The sequence below is a fragment of the Bidens hawaiensis genome, unplaced genomic scaffold (genome assembly GCF_021521415.1).
Source record: "Bidens hawaiensis isolate Kalapana, Puna unplaced genomic scaffold, B.hawaiensis_p1.1 tig00024652_1, whole genome shotgun sequence".
Lineage (NCBI taxonomy): Eukaryota > Viridiplantae > Streptophyta > Magnoliopsida > Asterales > Asteraceae > Bidens > Bidens hawaiensis.
The window spans coordinates 142,307-160,145 of record NW_027493902.1 but is presented as its reverse complement, the minus strand read 5'-3'; the positions used below and the strand labels follow the sequence as shown (position 1 = coordinate 160,145).

The window sequence follows — 17,839 nt, the reverse complement described above, 5'->3', positions numbered from 1 at the left end:
AAGAGCTTCACGTATATGAGGCGCTCAATACAAAAATACTAAAAATTAATTATACATGTCATATTCTATTTGTTAATCCATCATAAAGATAAAACATACTTATAAAACTAAACATGAATACTTTGTACGCAGTTTAAACATTATAAAAACATACTTAAAAGCTGCAAAGCACTTAACTATAATATACAAAGAGAATCCCAAGAACCTCTTAAATTTTAAAAGTTACCATCAATCATGTAAAAGATACATCACATAATGCATCAAATTATGAGATTTTATGGGCATATTTGTCTTTAGCCATATATGGTTAACTTTAACTTTGTTAAAAATAAGTTAAAATTTTAGTCCTTCAACTTCAATCGAATTTTGTTGATTTATATAACAAATAGACATTTACCCCTTATTCTAAACAAACTACTCCCGTGATTTTTAAACGATCATAATTTTTTCACACGTTAATGTTTTTTTAAAAAATTAGACCATAAAAACTTGCAATTTATTCTTTTTTATATGGTATTGCTATAGTTTATTAATTAAAAAAAAACTAAAATGTTACGAGATTACCAGTTAGTGCTGGCAAAAGGTTGGGCAGATTCAGCTCAAGCATCATAACGAATTAAAGTAAGAACATGTCAATACAAAAAAGGGTTAATTTGGTTCGGTTCTTGATGGGTTCAAGCCGAGGGTTAAAACGATGTTGGGTTAGAAAGGGTTTCACGTCAGAATGGGTTGGGTTAAAAAGTGGTTTACTTGAATTTACTGTAGATTTCATCTTTGCTTCTTGATTTTCTTCATCGGTTACACGCGTTCAGGCATTGGTTACGCGGATGACATTGTTTATGCATACACGATTGCTCACGTGTAGGCGTTGTGTGACGCGCTTATCGACACCGATTATGCGTCCGATGCCACGTTAAGCTCATACTATCGTCGGGATATGCATGTACTATTGTGAGGAACATGCTGACATCGGTTACGTTCGTGTATACCCTGCTGCATTGCACGAGCACGTAACTAGTACATTCATAAAAAACCAGCTGATTAAATATAAAAATGTATTACACAAACGTTTAATAATAAAACAAAGTATAAATGTACAGTAAGAGGAATAATGAAGAAAACATACCTTTTTGAGTCATAAAAAGATGTGCAATAATTAGGAGAAGATAAGCTTGAATCGATTAAAAAGACGAGAGTAATACTTGAGGAGCATATAACTTTGAATATGAAAATTAAAGATTGATTTGAGTTGAAAATAGAATGATATATATATATATATATGTGTGTGTGTGTGTGTGTGTAGGCCAAGTATAAAATGAAAACCCACTTGAGTTGTGAAAACTCTAAAAACTCATTCTCAACTACATGTTTTTAATTAATGTTTAAATCTTGTGGTCCATAATTAAAGTGAATAAAAAATATAAATATAAATATAACTTTTTCTCTCTTCTGAAAACATATATAAAAATTAGTAAAAAAATGTTAAAAAATAGCAAAACATTTTTTTTTGATGTTTCGATGTTTTGTATTAAATGTTATAACATATATTACATGTAACAAAAAAAAAACGATGTTACATAGGGTTTTCGCGAGTTTTCACAACTCAAATGGGTTTTCATTTTAACCTTACCCTATATATATATAATATATATATATATGGAGAGGATCAAGAGAAAACTCACATTTAGAGAGAAAATTCAAAAACTCCTAAAGAATTATTTTTAATTAAAAATAAAAAAATATTTTCAAATTTCTGTTTTAGCCATTATTCTTATATTTTCTTATATTTCACTCGAAAAAAATAAAAAAAAAACATGCAGTAATGCACATACGTATTACTGTGCGATACCATTGTATTACACATGTGTATTACTATGTATTTTTGAGTTTAATAGTGTTTTATTGCATATATTCAATATTTGTGTATTGTATATGTGTAGTAGTATTGTATTATATGGAAAAAAATAATAATAAAATACAAGTCGATGTGGTGCACATGTGCGTTAATGTGGTATTACATATACGTACTAATGTGTATTAGTCTTATATTGCATATATACAATAGTGTGTATCAAATATGTGCAATAGCGTTGTATTCTATGCAATACAAACACTTTTGCATATATGCAATGCACACTATTACATATGCGCACTATACCGACGAGGTTACCGACAAGTTTTTTTTTTAACCGATAACAACATATAAAAATAATGGAAAAAAAAAAGAAACTTCAAAAAAAGTTTAAAAAAAAAGTTAAAAATAGTTTTTTAGGAGTTTTTAAGTTTTCTCTTTAAGAGAAGTTTTCACTAGACTCCACCCCTATATATATATTATATGTGTATATATATATATATATATATATATATATATGGCTGGTAATGTTTTACGGGCCCCAACGTTAATATATTAAGCAAATGGGCCCAAGAAATTACATTTTTAATTTAATTTAGACTGCATATAATGAAGCACCGCCTCAAATGCCTCACACCTCACTCGCTGATGCGCCGCTTCAGGGCGCCTCATGTTTTTTCTCTCCTCACGAAAAATAAGGCGTTTTTCATAACGCCACAAGCGCCTCACGCCTCACCTTTTTAAACCAAAGTCCCAACTAACGAGTTGGCTGTTTACAGTCCCATCTTTTAACATATTTGTTCCCAGCGAGCCGCGACTAACGAAGCTTTAGTCTCCCCTGAAAAACGTTTTTTGGCCGGAAAACCCTCGCATTAGGACACGTCGAAGAATATGGTGGTCTCTAAAAATAGTCGGATTACTAATTAAAAAGTGGCAACAAGTTGCCAGTTTGAGATGGACGTATTTGGAATTTGTTAGTCAAATAAACAAAATCTTGACTTTGACTTTGACTTTGATGGGTCAAATAGACATACTGATTAGTTTTCCTTGAATAGTTTTATCATTAACTTTATGTTGAATCGCAGGTAAATGTTTTACATTTTGTATAGCAATTTCTATCATCAAACTTCTCCATGAAGGATTTGGGGGAAACTTGTGTGATTCTAAAGATTAGAATCATGTGAACCATACTACCAAAGGCAGAATCTCACTATATTGTAGCCTAGTAAGCATCCTAGACAATACCAACATTAAGATTCACATTCCTTTGTTCATGTGATGCTTAAACTGTGTCTAAAGCAAAGTCTATAATTTAGGCTTTATTCAAGTTCAGAACCATACTCAACTAAATGCGAGTCGGATAACATTTGTACTTTTCAAATCACCAGAGACCGGGAATGTTGCGATGCAAATAGAGCATGCAATGTCAATGAATTGTGAAACAACATAAACTTTTTTTCTGTCAGCTGTCCATCAAGAACACCCTCAAAGTTTAAATCTAACCGTCAGGAATGAAGTTGGAAAAACTTGTATAGAACAAAAGCCGAGCACTATCAACCAAAGTTCAAAACTGTAAAATTGTCTTCCCCAAAAAACAAGTCATAAACATAAAGAAACATCATTCAATGCCAAATGTCTTGTAACTCAGTGCAACAAAACTAACAAACACATATTTCTGATAGAAATGTAAATCCAAAACTGGAAAGTGATGGAACGCCTTATGCCTTGAGAGCATACTTCCTCAATGGAAAGTACTTCTCTTTCTTCTTCTCTCTTTCGGTCTTCAACGAAGACTACATCATCAAAAACAATATCATTAACCGTCCACAGCTCAAAAGATACACATCACAAACTCATCAAATTATACGGTTAAAAAAACAGTCGAAATAATTATAATTAGGTTGATGTGTTAAACAAATCAAATCACCAACAATACTTCCAACTTTGAACCCGCTAACTTTTCAGTACACTACGGGTGTGTTTGGGATTGCTTATTTAAGAGAAAAAGGACTTTTTGTTAAAAGGACTTATTAACTTATGAATATTTTAAAAGAAGTTTTGAAAAAAATGTTTGGATTAGCTTATGTGTTGGGGAAAGCCAAAATGACTAAAAATGACACTCTTTTTTTAAAGGAGTGTAATGGGTTTGAGGGGTGTAATAGGTAAATCAAACCCATTAAGTTAATAAGTTACAAATTCCTAACTTTTCAAAACCCCTTTATTTTGCCTTCTCCATAAGTTAAAATCTATAAGGCCCTATGGTTTGCCAAACACCTTATACACCTTATTAACTTTTCAAAAAGTTTATAAGTTATAAGTTGATGAAAATAAGGAATCCCAAACACCCCCTACATTACCAATTATTTTGTTTGCATTCAAATGTAAGTTAACATATAAATACAGTGCAAACAAACCGAACTGCTAGTGAGCCCATGACTCCGGCTTGAGGCATAAAGCTCAAAACAAGCAAAGCTCATACACACATCATTCATTTAGACAACTAGATATAAACCTCGGTTACGACTTACAAACTCAATAGGCCACTCTATCAAATATCTATCATATCAATACTGTAATAATTACAACTAAACACTAACAATCAGCAGAAAGGCAATTAAGCAGTACCTGATGCTTGGTCAAGCGTCTACGGATGGCCCGGGTCTTCTTGGGACGCAAATCAAGAGGCAAATACTTCTTGTTCTTGTAAGCTTCCCTAAGAGCAGCCTTCTGAGTCTGTGATATCACAGTCAGCACCTGAGCAATTCCAGTCCTCACTACCTTACTGGATACATTCATTAATTAAACTTATTATAAATAGATAAATAAAACAATTCACCTCCAAAACCCTAAATCTAACCAAACAATAATCCAAATATACAATGAATATATATATATATATATATACAGAGAGAGAGAGACAGAGAGACAGAGTTACATCTTGGAAAGCTTGTTGGGAGCACCACCGGTGACTTTGGCGACACGGAGAAGAGCAAGCTCAGCTTTCAGATCCTTCAATTGAGCGAACAAATCGACCTTCGATTTGGTCCTGAGCTCATAAACCTTGATACGAGCTGTGTTATGTTAAATATATCAGTCAATGTTAACGGAATCATCTATATAAGAACATTGAGAGTGAAAGCTTACCCATTTATTTGATTCAAGCTTGAGAGAACTGCTGCTGCGATGAAGGTCGGCGTCAAAGTTTGAAACCCTAATACAGGATTAGGGTTTATATATGTAGAGCTGGATCTAACTGCAGGCAAGCCCGTTATCATCTTTGGAGTGCAGGCCCATTTGGGCCCAAATAATTTGTAGTTTTAGTTAAGTGGCCTGGCCCAATTATGTTTTTACGAAACTGAAGCATCATATATATACTAAGATGCTGTTTGTTTTTTAAGACAAAAACTGTCTGCAATCTGATTTCATCTGATTTTATGTCTGCAACTGAAGATATGGTTCGAATGTCTGCAATCTGAAAATATAATACTGTTTGTTTTATAAACTGGGTATCGTCTGCATAAGCTGAAAATTAGTTACATATCATACATATCTAGTAGATAGAAGTCATTTAACGTCTGTAGACTAGTAAAATAGTTGATGGAGGGAAGTGGACGGTGGTGGTGGCGGACGGTGGGTGGTGGTGATGGACGGTGATGGTGGTGGGTGGTGGACGGTGTTAGTGGCGGATGGTAGGTGGTGGTGGCGGACGGTGGGTGGTGGTGGTGATGGACGGTGATGGTGGTGGGTGGTGGACGGTGTTGGTGGCGGAAGGTGGGTGGTGGTGATTGACGGTGATGGTGGTGGGTGGTGGATGGTGTTGGTGGCGGATGGTAGGTAGTGGACGATGGTTGTGGCCGACGGGTGGGTGGTGGTGGTGGTGGGTGGTGGTGGTAGTGGACGGTGGGTGGTGGCGGTGGTGGGTGGTGGTGGTAGTGGACGGTGGGTGGTGGCGGTGATGGATGGTGGTGGTAGTGGACGGTGGGTGGTGGCGGTGATGGATGGTGGTGGTGGTGGACGGTGGTGGTGGTGGTGGAGACGCATGATGAGTGGTGGTGTTGGAAACATTAGGTGTTGATAGGATTTTAAGAAGTGTGCAGATGTGTGAAGAAGTTAAACAATAGCTTCTTTTTATAAAAGCAGTTTGCAGATCTTATTTAAAAAGAAAAACAAACAGTTTTCAGAAGCTTATGTCTGCGGCCTCCTGCAGATGTTATAAGCAAAAACAAACAAACCTAAACCTAAATGGTAACTTGTCGTTATCCCAAATATGCCCACTGTTCATAACATATATTGTTTTTTAATTATACTGTAGCCAGTTAACATTTTACAGGTGTCCAAACCAGTACGAATTTCAAAGTGACAGTTACAAACTTACAATACTAAATTCCCGTGCTCCGACCACCGGAGATGCCGGAAACCACCACCACCCAACACTAATCCCTTCGCTTATTCCTCACTTTCGGTTCTAAGCAGAGACCCATCGCAGAAGCCGCACCACATTGGCAGTTCCGGCCACTTGGTTTTCCGATGGCGACGACGGTGTTGGTGATGGTTCACAACAACACAGAGAGGACTTGGACATCCTTTCGGTTATCAGGTGGGTTTCTTTGCTAACCAGCCTGCTGCTCCATACAAAAGACACAGGTAGCGATGGACGGTTACTGCCATCGTTGTTGGTGTTAGTTGCTGAGGACTTGCAGGCTTGAGCCTTGAGGCATAGGATAAGAACGAGGGAGTGAATGGAAGACTATGAAGGGTGGGTCCCACAATAATAATAATAATAATAATAATAATAATAATAATAATAATACTCTAAGCTTTTGATGAATGAGACTCATGAGTTAGAATTTTAAGTTTTAAATGTTTATTGAAAGAAAGTTTACATCAGATACAGTTAAATCCTTTAATAGTAACTTATAAAATATTGTAGTTATGTTATCTAATTCTGGATATGTCATATGTATAATTTGAAACCACAATGACGGTCGAAGTGTTGTCGCTATAAAAGGCTTCTAACCATTAACGAGACGCAAAATAGGTGGCATTGCAGGGTATTAAAGAACCAAACAAAACAATATGAAGCAGATGAAACAAATTTTAACTGACGTAACTAACTATTCAAAAGTCGTTAGACCGGCCGCGAAGCGCGGGGTCATTTACTAGTTATTGCTAATTTAGTTGCTTTAGTATAACTAGGTTCTTGCTGCTAGATGTGTACCAAACCGGGTTTTTTCCTCAAATCGAACCGGTTTGGGTTTTACATGGTCAAAACCGGTTTGAGCGTAGACCTTGCCAAACTGATTAAGACCGGTTCGGTTTAGAACCAATTTAACTGGTTTAAACCGGTTTTAGGCACAAAAAAAAAGACAAAGAAAAGAAGAAGCAGGTATTAAAACCGGTGTGATTGTGAGAGGACTGAAACGCTATACGAACCGACAGTTCAGTTCGGTTTGGGAACTGTTTGACCGAAACCAGTTTTATATAAGAACCAGTCCGGTTCGAGACCATTTTTCTTGTACAACTCTACTTGTCGCTATGACATTTGCACATTTAGATGCTGCTATCGTACTATAAAGAGGATTCGGTGCCAAAGGTTCAACGTCAACTATGCTACAACCTCGGATATTCGGTGAAGAAAGTTATGAAAATGCACAAACATGTTAAGCAAATTTTAGAATGCTATCGCGCACATGCATAATGTTTGGTGGTTTGATTGAATATGGTAGTGTTGATTTTTTGTAATGTATATATCTGGTGACATTGAATTTGGTGTTCACCTCCAAAAATGAATAGAAAAAACAGACGCATGTGGCGTGGAAAAGCATATAGTCGGAGGTGAGAGTTTTGAAGTGTGATTCTTGAGATGTTTCGCTAGCGAGATGCAAATGACGGGGGTAAGGATACGCAAGGACGCGCATGTTGAATCCTCTCAAAAAAGTGCATGGTGCCCCCACCAGCTCATTGGATACATATGGATGTAGTACCTAGAGCTTAGTATTATGTAAACATAATGGATGCTTGATGTTGTTGTACCAAAGGCAAATAAAAAAGTGTAATTGATGAGTAGTGTCATTTTGTGAGACATAATTGATAAGTTTTAATGTCATATGCTTATATAGGTTCATGTTCATTCGTAATCTTTGAATTCTTTGATATCATAATAACTCTATGTGTGTGTTTTGTATAAACGCTTACTAAAACATATATAACATTTTTTATTCCGCTCCTGTGATTCGTCATAAGCATGCACTTTATTGATGAAACACAAAGTGTGACGTGTTAGAAGTTTGCATAGGGCGTGACTTTTATCTAAAGCTCACAGAATTCAAGTGAATAGCGTAACTGATGGTTCGTTACCTCGTGGTTATAGCCAGCAAGCGTCTTTGGCATGGGTGTCTATATCGGATCCAAGTCAAATATTTTATGACTATGGAAAACATATCCTACAAAAATGTATATAACACGAGAGTTGCTTTAGTATGGAAAACATATCCTACCAAAGTTTGTGGGGTTAATTTGCAACAAGAGTTTTGAGTCAAAATTAACATTAAGTTAGAATCACACGTTTTGGACTTTCAATCAATTGATCCTAAGCAACATAAACCGAACAAAACCTAAACTTGTGTCCTGGTACACGTGTGTTAAATCTTAGACACAAAACTCATACTAATCAACCTACTACACAAGTATTACATAAATTATCTTAAAATGAACCAAACAAACTTAACATGATTCATTTATTACAAAATATATGATCATACTAGGGTCATAGTCCAATGATTATGAGGAATTTGGTATGTATACTATTTTGTTTGGCAAATGGCCTAATTTAGGTCTGTTCGAAATTTATGAGCTTTTGATTCTCAATTATTAAATACTTCTTTTTATTAATATTCAGATCACGTCAAAGATAAAATGGCATGTTTGACATTAAAGCACCTCCAACACTCACGTCCGGCTGACGCGGCAAAGGCGGACCTTAAGGAGACAGACGATATCATTTTCCTTATATAATTTGTTAATTTGTATATATACATGCAGTATCATTTTTATATCCAATCACATAATTTGTTTTGTTAACTTGTAGTTTTGTACTTATATGTATAATACTTATTTTTAAATTTATGCATGTATGTATATATATGTGTACATATGTTCTTTTTTATACACGCATGTACAAATTCTTTAAAAAAAATTGCTTGGAGAGAAATGAATGGTCCAAAACGTTTTTTCAAAAGATTTTAATTTTTAAATGATTCTTTTAAGGTATGTAAATATTTAAAGGTTTTATATTTTAATATTTTTAATCAGATGTAGCACACAAGTTCTAAGCTAGCTACCAAATAAATCTCTTCATGGGGCTATTTCATCTTTTAATATTTTGTAATTATTAATCTCTTCATGTGGCTATTTCATCTTTTAATTTTTTATAATTATTATTTAAACTACAGCTTTCATCTTCTTTACTAACCTAAAGAGATAATACTTTATAAAAAGTTTGAATATCTCAACTGATTAAAATAATAAAAATTATAAAATTAAATAAATTAATCATTTTGACTGGTGATCAAGCACATATGCAACCTCAACATTTTAGTAGTTAAGAAACGGTCAATCAACCCAATCCTAAAACACCAGTCCAATTCTCATATCCATATAAATAGGGGTCAACTTCCTGTGACACACTTCATCTTCTCATATTCTAAAATCCCTCTCACACACACACTTCCAATATCTTTGGATCCATCAAAACAAGGTTGTGTTTCCTTAAACACACCTAAAAACACCCTCTTTCATGGTATGTCTCTCTTCTTCCATCCTATGTCTTTTTTTAAAACAAAAATTCACATGATTCATGTCTCATTGTTTGATCATATTAATTTTTATTTTGTTTTCAACAATCTTTAGGCGGCCGAATCATCAAATTTCAAATATGAAGAGGTACATATAACAATATAACATATTGATTTTGTTTCTTCATCTTCATTTCATTAAGAAACAATGCCAATCTTTTTTCAGGAAACTATTACAAATTCAAAGGGAAAAATGTTGTTTACGTGTCGATGGATTCCGACCGACTGTGAACCGAAAGCGCTAGTTTTTCTTAACCATGGTTATGCCATGGAGTGTAGTGTCTCCATGAAAGGTGACCTTGATTCTAAAGTTTTATAATAAAAACTTTATATTGAAAATATATTATATATTAAATAATTTAAATACAGGAGCTGCAATGAGGCTCGTAAAGGCCGGATTCGGAGTTTATGGAATAGATAATCAAGGCCATGGAAAATCTGATGGTATTAAGGGTTTCATTTCTCGTTTTGATGATCTTGTTGAAGATTGTTCCCAACATTTCACAAGCATTTGTGGTAGGTTATATTTAGTTATATAATTGAGTTCTTATTTCTGGTTTTATCTTTGTTTCGAAAACGGGTTCATCGTTACTGATCTAACTACACATTGGTTTAGTTTGTATTCATTGAATCGGTTGAACCCGACTCAAAAAACCGAATGGCGTCCGTAATTAATTTTGAAAATGTTTACTTATTATATAAAATGCGAATCGAGTTAAGCCAAAGTTAATTTTGAAAATAAATTATATATTATGTAAAATACAAAATAACATTTTGTTATGTTATTTATATTTAAAAGAATTAAAATATGTATTATTTCAATACAAGCAAAAAAATATAGAAAAGTTTTTAATTTAGAGTTTTTTAATTAAGCTACCAAGAAATAGAACACCTTTGTTGATCAGTTATACAAACACTTTCATACGCATATGAAAAGTCTAATAAAGACATCCCAAATTTGAGTTCTGAATTAAATGAATTTAATATATTAATTTTCAGAAAGGAGTGAGAATAAAAATAAATTGAGGATACTGCTTGGAGAATCCATGGGAGGTGCAATGGTTCTTCGGTTACATTTGAAGAAACCAGACTTCTGGGATGGTGGAGTCTTGGTTGCACCCATGTGTAAGGTGTGTTGTTTTTATTTTTATAGCCATATATCACTTCTAATAAATCTTTTAGTTTTGTTTTTTTTTTAATTTTAATATTATATGATTTCAATTATAGTTTAAATACAAAATATTTTTATATATTTAAACGCATGCATGGCGAAATATCTAAATTTATCTAAGTTTCATCACAAGCGAGCTGTATCTAATATTATATTTTTCAACTTCGTAATTAGGGGTAAGTATAAGCCAGGTAAGACCCACGAGACCTGACTCGGATCGGACCCGGTTATTTACAATAGGTTCCCACTTCTTAAGAATACCATTAAACGGGTTCACGTTAGGTTCGGGTCGGGTCTAGCATGTCTAACCATTTTCTCTTTACATAGCTGGGTAAGACCCGTGAGACCCGAACTGATTAGACCTGGCTATTTCCAATAAGGTCGGGTCCCCGATCCTGAGAATACCACTAAATGATTCCTTGTCAGGTCAGCTTTGTGGGTCTAACTCGACCGGTTTGGTTGTAAATAGCACATGACATAAAACGATTTATGTCGTTTTATGTCATGTACTATTTATGCAACCAAGGGATTGGTATCAACTTTTCATGTCATTTTCTAACATTTTATGTTAAACTTTTCAGATTGCAGACAATATGAAACCATCACAAATGATGTTTAGTGTTTTAACACAACTCAGAAGATTCATACCAACTTGGAAAATTGTCCCCGGTGACGATATCGTTGAGCTTGCCTTCAGAGACCCTAAAATTAGACAGGAAGTAATAAAAGAATTTGTATTGATTTATCTTTCTTTTGTTCCGGTCGTTATGATTTTAAGCATGTACATATTGATTGAATGATTTCCTTTGTGGTGTATAGATTCGTGAAAATCCATTATGCTACAAAGGTCGCGTGCGCCTGCAAACTGCTATGGAGTCGTATACCGTGACCGTAGACCTTGAAAAGAAGTTGAAAGATGTAACAATGCCATTTTTAATTGCGCATGGAGAAGATGACAAGGTGACCGATCCGTTGACGAGTAAATTGTTATACGAGACTGCTTCTAGTACCGACAAGACCTTAAAGTTGTACCCAGGAATGTGGCATGCACTTACTTATGGAGAGTTTACTGAAAACACTGATATTGTTTTTGCTGATGCTATTAGTTGGATCAATGAGAGAATAACACGAGGAAATTCGAGATTGGAGAGAGAGCAAAAGACAGCAAACGACGAGCTTAACAGTACCGCTAAAAAGAATGATCACAACTAGGTTGAGTTTTAATTCTGCTTGTAGGATATCATCGCTTTTCTTTCCAAAATAATTATAATTCATTTATCTTTTAGAGTTATATTAAGTATACAGATAAACCGTTTAGAAGATCTAGGCCTATTAAACATATCGAGATGGTTGTGTCAATGATCGAAAATAATTTGAAGTGATTAATTGATGCGAAAACGAAATAAAGTGATAAGAATGATCAAGAGAGTCTTGAAATGAGATGGAAAACCTAAATATACAAAAAGTATTCAAATATGCAACACACATATTTGTAAATAGTACAAAAAAACAAACAATTGAACTACTTTGACTTCTTTATATCTTAAAAAACACAAAGATACTCCCTTAGTTATTAAAGTGACCAAATATGCATATAATTATAAACCAAACCACTAATGACTAAACACAACAACTCCATACCCATAACCCATTTCATCGGCTCCACTTATCACATATATATACAATGCACCCATTAGTCACATCACATCAAACACAAATACTCAAATACTCCTCTATCCAAATGGCCAACCTCACCTTATATTTAACAACACTTGCAACATTTTTACTAGCCATTTCTCTTAGAGGTACTAGTGGGACCCGCATGCTCGTTGACACAACCCCACTTCCGACTAGTGAAACCGGCCCGCTTGGTCCGATAAACGAGCCCGGTTCCCCCAATGCGGCATCTCTAAAGGACCCCGTCCCTGACCTACCAACCACAGATGCACCAGCACCAACTGTAACGAATCCTGTTGCAGCCCCTGGTGTCACATCAGCCACACCAGGAACTGGAGCTGCCAATGTGGCACCGGCGGCAATTTCCACAAGTGGGCCCGCAACTAGTGGTGTTGCAACCGGTGCACAATATCCGACTTTAAGCTTCTTTATGCATGATGTTCTAGGTGGGTCCCATGCTACAAGCCGAGTGGTAACCGGGATTGTTGCCACGTCAGATGCAAATGTGGTCCCGTTTTCTCAACCCAACAGTCAAGTTTTCCCAGTCACGGGTGGAATCCCGTTAAGCAACATTAACGGGATAGTCAACAACAACAACCTCCCGTTCTTAGCGGGTTTTAACGGAAACAACCCGAACAACCCAAACGCCAACACGGTCCTCCAAAACACCGGGAACAACAACGTTGTCACCGGAGGAAACAACTTACCGTTTGTCACCGCGGGTCAACTTCCAGCCGGGATAACCTTACAACAACTCATGTTCGGGTCAATCACCGTCATTGACAACGAGTTGACCGAAGGACACGAGCTCGGGACAGGGGTGATAGGCAGAGGACAAGGGTTTTACCTCTCAAGTTCATTAGATGGGAGCAGTCATACATTTGCATTGACAACATTGTTCCATGGTGGGGACCACGAGGCGGACGACACGATAAGCTTCTTCGGGGTCCACCGGACGGCGTCAGAAGTGTCGCATATAGCGGTTATTGGTGGGACCGGGAAGTATGAGGATGCAAAAGGGTATGCAACTATTGAAAGTTTGCCTCAGGTGGATGAACACACTACTGATGGTGTTGAAACCATTGTTCATGTTAATGTGTACCTTACTACACCATAAATGTTTTTTGTGTGTACTTATATTGATTTCTGTTTTGTGATTACTGCTTGAATTGGAGTGAGTACATTTGGTTTCAAAATCATCAACATTCTACAAATAAGCATTCATAATTCATAAACACTTCATCAACCGAATTACACCAGTCTAGGACTGACTCGGCTCGATTGGGTTGGTTCTGTATTTTGTAACCTATTAGTTCCGGTATCGCTATCGTATTATTGAACTGATATAAGAGAAGTTTAGAAAAGGATTAGAAAAGAAATTCGTTTATTTTATATTTTAAGAAATAAATACTAGTGTACATAACAATTTTTCATTATAATACAATACTGGATTATCTTTGAAAAGATTTACATGTTTACATAAATATCCGAAATACCTTAGAAACAGAATCAAATACATTTTATTCTTAACATGAAAACAATGATAACCAATTTGCTGTTATTATTAAGTTTATTTTTATAGGTGTTTGCTGTTATTTTTTGTTCGTATTTGCTAATTTTCGATTATGAGATGTTATAAGTATTTGCTGGTATTTACTGTTATTATTTTGTTCTTTTTTGATTCTTTTGTTGTAATTTTTAGGTTTTTTTCTTTGATATTATAAATCATTGTTTGTGTAGATTGGTATTGTTTTTTACGTTCTGATTTTTTTATAAATTGGTATTACTTTCAACGTTCTCATGTTAAACCTTCCCCCACTACCTTAATCTTAGATTACATAAAATGGCTGCATATATCCAGTCTTATTGTATAAGTCAAAACAACCTATGTATTTTTATAGTTAAGATTAATATTAATCATTTAAGTACATAACTGATTAATGACTGACGGTTCCAACCAGTTGTTGATCACAGCTAGATCCTTGGATGATGGGAATACTAGAAAAATACAACAGCTGAATCGGGAACAACACGTAACTTGCATATCAGGAAAAGCGAATTTGATAAGGTTTTACTTTTTAAGAGATTTTACGCTACAAATATTTTAGACCGTTGCTTAAGATTTCCTATCAGAAAAAAGCATGTGACATTGACAAGTTGAGAACTGATGGACCCAACAGCTTTAGCTTCATTTGTTTCTACATCAAAAATTAACAAACCAAACTTTAAATCGCAAAAGAAGCATTTGATTCTGACCGTTTTTTCTGCTTGAACCGGTTCGCTAGGATTCCAGGTGCCTAGCCGGTCCAAAGTTTATAATTCTAGGTATGAATACTTAATACTTACTAAACACATTTATTATTATGAAAATATAAAACCTCTTAAAAGATTATATGTATTATTGATCAACTATATATACATTACAATAAAGATAATTACAAAGTAGAACATAACCAAATATCTGCTAATTATGGTATAAATAATTACAATAAACTTAAACTAATTTATTGTATTCAATAATTATTCATACCACACCACGGATGGAGCCCACCTTGTGTTAAACGACTAGTAATTGGCTAGACGATGCGTAAGCAACTAGAAAGTTATACTAATTAATGACTATATATGAATGGTTGTTAATTGTCATCGCAATCTGAACCATCTACTTGATTGCCAGATATCATCTTCTGCATCGGTTCAATCGTCTTTGTTTCAGATATCAGATCTGGCCCGTTTGCAGGCTGAAACTGAGACTGCGTGTAGGACTCGAAAAACTCCTTGTTCTCTTTCTCTAACTCATTCCACACTGCATAATGACAGCACGCTAGCGTTCAATACAAACCATGAAAACATTATTGTAATTATATATACATATATACATGTTCATTTCAGAACCAGTAATATGTTGAGAGCTGTTCAATACTTAACAGTTTTAAGTAGAGAAGTGCGAGAATTGCCGCATCATGTTGTGAGTGAATGCATAATGCGGACATGATTAAAACTTAAACTAACCGGTGGAGGTTATGACTGCTTTGATGTTTGCATGTTTAGAAAGGGCTTCCATGCACTCGTCTTTGCTCATGTGAAAGATCAAACACTTTTCTATTAGATGTTGGACCTACATATATCAACTCACCAAGTGTTAAATAATATAATAATAATAATAGTAGTAGTAGCAGCAGCAGTAGTAGTAGCACTAGCAGTAGCAGTAGTAGTAGTAATACCCTGTGATCAATCAACTACGGAACACTGAAAACTTATGATAATAATAATTATGCATACCATGTGTATGTAGGAAGCAGAGATATCACCCATCCACACAAACTATGTACCTATAATTATTCTAGTGTGCGCACCACTGAATCAAATAGAGATTCAGAGGTGCGAAAAGTAAAGTAATGACGACGCGAAAGAAGGGATCAAGATCAAATAATGTAGACACTAGAAAGATGGTGTGGGTCAAGTAAGCCCATGTGACAGATAGATAATAATTGGTAAAGAATGTATTCTCAGAGATTCTAAAATGACTGTTTATGACATGTAGGATTCCCATTTAGCTGCCCAAACTCGATGTGACACGTGGGTTCCAGGACGATCCCTACAGTTCGACCAATAGACGGCTCCATGACATAAGGTGTTCTTGGTCAAACAGCTTGTGCTGTAGTGATTAGTGAATGTAAGGTTGTCTACATGGGGTTGTGGCAAGTAGCAAAAAAAGAAAAAAATATTTCAATCATTTTAGTAGAGGGAGATTATATATTGAAATATGTAACTGTTAAAAATGTATAAATAAAATCAATATTTTCTATCATCTAATGTTGTGTGTTTATTTTATGAGGTTTCTACATCCGATTTGGGCTTTTTGTTAGCTGCGGGCTTAGGGCTTTATTTTGGGCTTTTGGACAAGGGGCTTGGAACTGAAGTCTGGCTCATAGCCCATTTGTTATCTGGTTATTTTTTCTTTCCGTTTGTTTTGTGGATAAGGTCATCAAGAGTGACGTTAAAATTTCATCTTTGTTAGATCTAGGGTTTCTCCGTGTTCTTTGAGTTTGTTATTGTTCTTGTTCAGAAGATTGTTGACTGTATTTGTGGTTTGATTTGAATACAAGTGGTGCTCAGATTTCTGACATGGTATCAGAGCTGAGACGGCTCTGATTCATCGCTCTTCCGCATTTAGTTTCCTCTCTGATTGGTGGTGTTAGTGGTTCTCGGATCTGGAACCCTAGCGGCTGTTGTAGGTGGTTACGGTTTTTTAAGAAGGTGCAATCTCTTGTTCGTGGGATTTTCTGATGGTTCGTAACCCTAAGTGAAGGTTACGACTATCCCTGCTCTACTGCACTTGTTCGATGAGACCGTTCCTTAATCTTTGTTACTGTTTATTATTAATTTTAGGCATTTGTTGATACCAGATGTTCATGCCTGGTTCTTATGTGCATTAGGCATCCAAGGATTTCTGTGCATCTCTTGTGAGTGTGTTTTTTCTTTTGTGTGGTCTTGAATTACTTCTGCATTAGTTCTATTTCTTTTAAATGGCTGATTCTGGTTCAGTTGTGGTTAACACTGATACTTTAATAAGTAAGCTAGATGGCAGCAGTCCCTTGTATCTTCACGCAAGTGATTCTAGTTCCTTAACCATTATCAATTTTAAATTAAAAGGAACTGAAAACTATTCAATTTGGGCTAACTCTATGAAACTGGCTTTACAAGTTAAAAATAATTATGGCTTTGTAACTGGATTATTTGTTAAACCTACAGACAATGATGTTTTAGCAAGTCAGTGGGATAGATGTAACTCTGTAGTTCTCACTTGGATCTTAAACTCTATTAGTGAGGACCTATATGTAGGACAAGTCTATTCTCAACTTGCTGTTGAGGTTTGGGAAGACTTGAAGGAAACTTATGAAAAGGTGGATGGGTCTGTGATTTTCAATCTGTATCAGAAAATTAATGGACTTTCCCAAAATGGTTCTTCTGTAGCAGATTATTATCACAAACTCAACACCATGTGGAAGCAATTTGATTCCATGGTTCAGCTTCCTTCTTGTTCTTGTCAAGCATCTAAAAGTTTTAATTATTTTAACCATTTAATCAAACTGATGCAATTTCTTGTGGGATTGGATGACATCTATCAGCCTATTACAAGTAACTTGTTGACCAGAGAGCCTCTTCCGTCTGTTAAAGTTGCTTTTTCTATTGTGTCTAGGGAAGAATCACATAAAAACAACTATAGCTCTTCTAAAATTCAAACTCAAAATGTTAGTTTTGTGTCTAAAACCAGTCAACCTT

General features: G+C 35.3%; 3 protein-coding genes and 1 pseudogene across 3 annotated transcripts; 2 read left to right on the top strand and 2 right to left on the bottom strand.

The window, feature by feature from the left end:
* Positions 1-3,434: 3,434 nt before the first annotated feature.
* On the bottom strand, positions 3,435-5,065 carry LOC143569793 (large ribosomal subunit protein uL29-like). Its single transcript, XM_077055618.1, has 4 exons — positions 4,997-5,065; positions 4,788-4,923; positions 4,478-4,634; positions 3,435-3,645 (listed from the first exon to the last, which is right to left on the bottom strand). The coding sequence occupies exons 1-4, from the start codon at positions 4,998-5,000 to the stop codon at positions 3,571-3,573; spliced, it is 372 nt and encodes a 123-aa protein (XP_076911733.1). The 5' UTR covers positions 5,001-5,065; the 3' UTR covers positions 3,435-3,570.
* A 4,508-nt stretch (positions 5,066-9,573) lies between these two features.
* On the top strand, positions 9,574-12,319 carry LOC143569792 (caffeoylshikimate esterase-like). The gene is made up of 5 exons (XM_077055617.1): positions 9,574-9,998; positions 10,075-10,221; positions 10,705-10,835; positions 11,458-11,595; positions 11,696-12,319. Exons 1-5 carry the CDS (start codon positions 9,854-9,856, stop codon positions 12,086-12,088), a joined length of 954 nt encoding a protein of 317 aa, XP_076911732.1. The 5' UTR covers positions 9,574-9,853; the 3' UTR covers positions 12,089-12,319.
* Positions 12,320-12,617: 298 nt separating this feature from the next.
* LOC143569791 (dirigent protein 24 pseudogene) lies at positions 12,618-13,696 on the top strand (annotated as a pseudogene).
* Positions 13,697-15,141: 1,445 nt separating this feature from the next.
* Positions 15,142-15,907, bottom strand: LOC143569790 (uncharacterized). Its single transcript, XM_077055616.1, has 3 exons — positions 15,836-15,907; positions 15,566-15,671; positions 15,142-15,359 (listed from the first exon to the last, which is right to left on the bottom strand). Exons 1-3 carry the CDS (start codon positions 15,866-15,868, stop codon positions 15,190-15,192), a joined length of 309 nt encoding a protein of 102 aa, XP_076911731.1. The 5' UTR covers positions 15,869-15,907; the 3' UTR covers positions 15,142-15,189.
* Positions 15,908-17,839: the final 1,932 nt, after the last annotated feature.

Coding starts and splice junctions, on each gene's coding strand:
- LOC143569793 (XM_077055618.1), bottom strand. Junction 4,635..4,787: donor CCCAACAAGCTTTCCAAGAT/GTAACTCTGTCT, acceptor GAATGTATCCAG/TAAGGTAGTGAGGACTGGAA. Junction 3,646..4,477: donor GACGCTTGACCAAGCATCAG/GTACTGCTTAAT, acceptor TTGATGATGTAG/TCTTCGTTGAAGACCGAAAG.
- LOC143569792 (XM_077055617.1), top strand. CDS start 9,854: ATGCCAATCTTTTTTCAGGAAACTATTACAAATTCAAAGGGAAAAATG. Junction 9,999..10,074: donor GTGTAGTGTCTCCATGAAAG/GTGACCTTGATT, acceptor ATTTAAATACAG/GAGCTGCAATGAGGCTCGTA. Junction 11,596..11,695: donor ACCCTAAAATTAGACAGGAA/GTAATAAAAGAA, acceptor TGTGGTGTATAG/ATTCGTGAAAATCCATTATG.
- LOC143569790 (XM_077055616.1), bottom strand. CDS start 15,868: ATGGGTGATATCTCTGCTTCCTACATACACATG. Junction 15,672..15,835: donor CTGCTTCCTACATACACATG/GTATGCATAATT, acceptor TGATATATGTAG/GTCCAACATCTAATAGAAAA. Junction 15,360..15,565: donor AGCAGTCATAACCTCCACCG/GTTAGTTTAAGT, acceptor GTCATTATGCAG/TGTGGAATGAGTTAGAGAAA.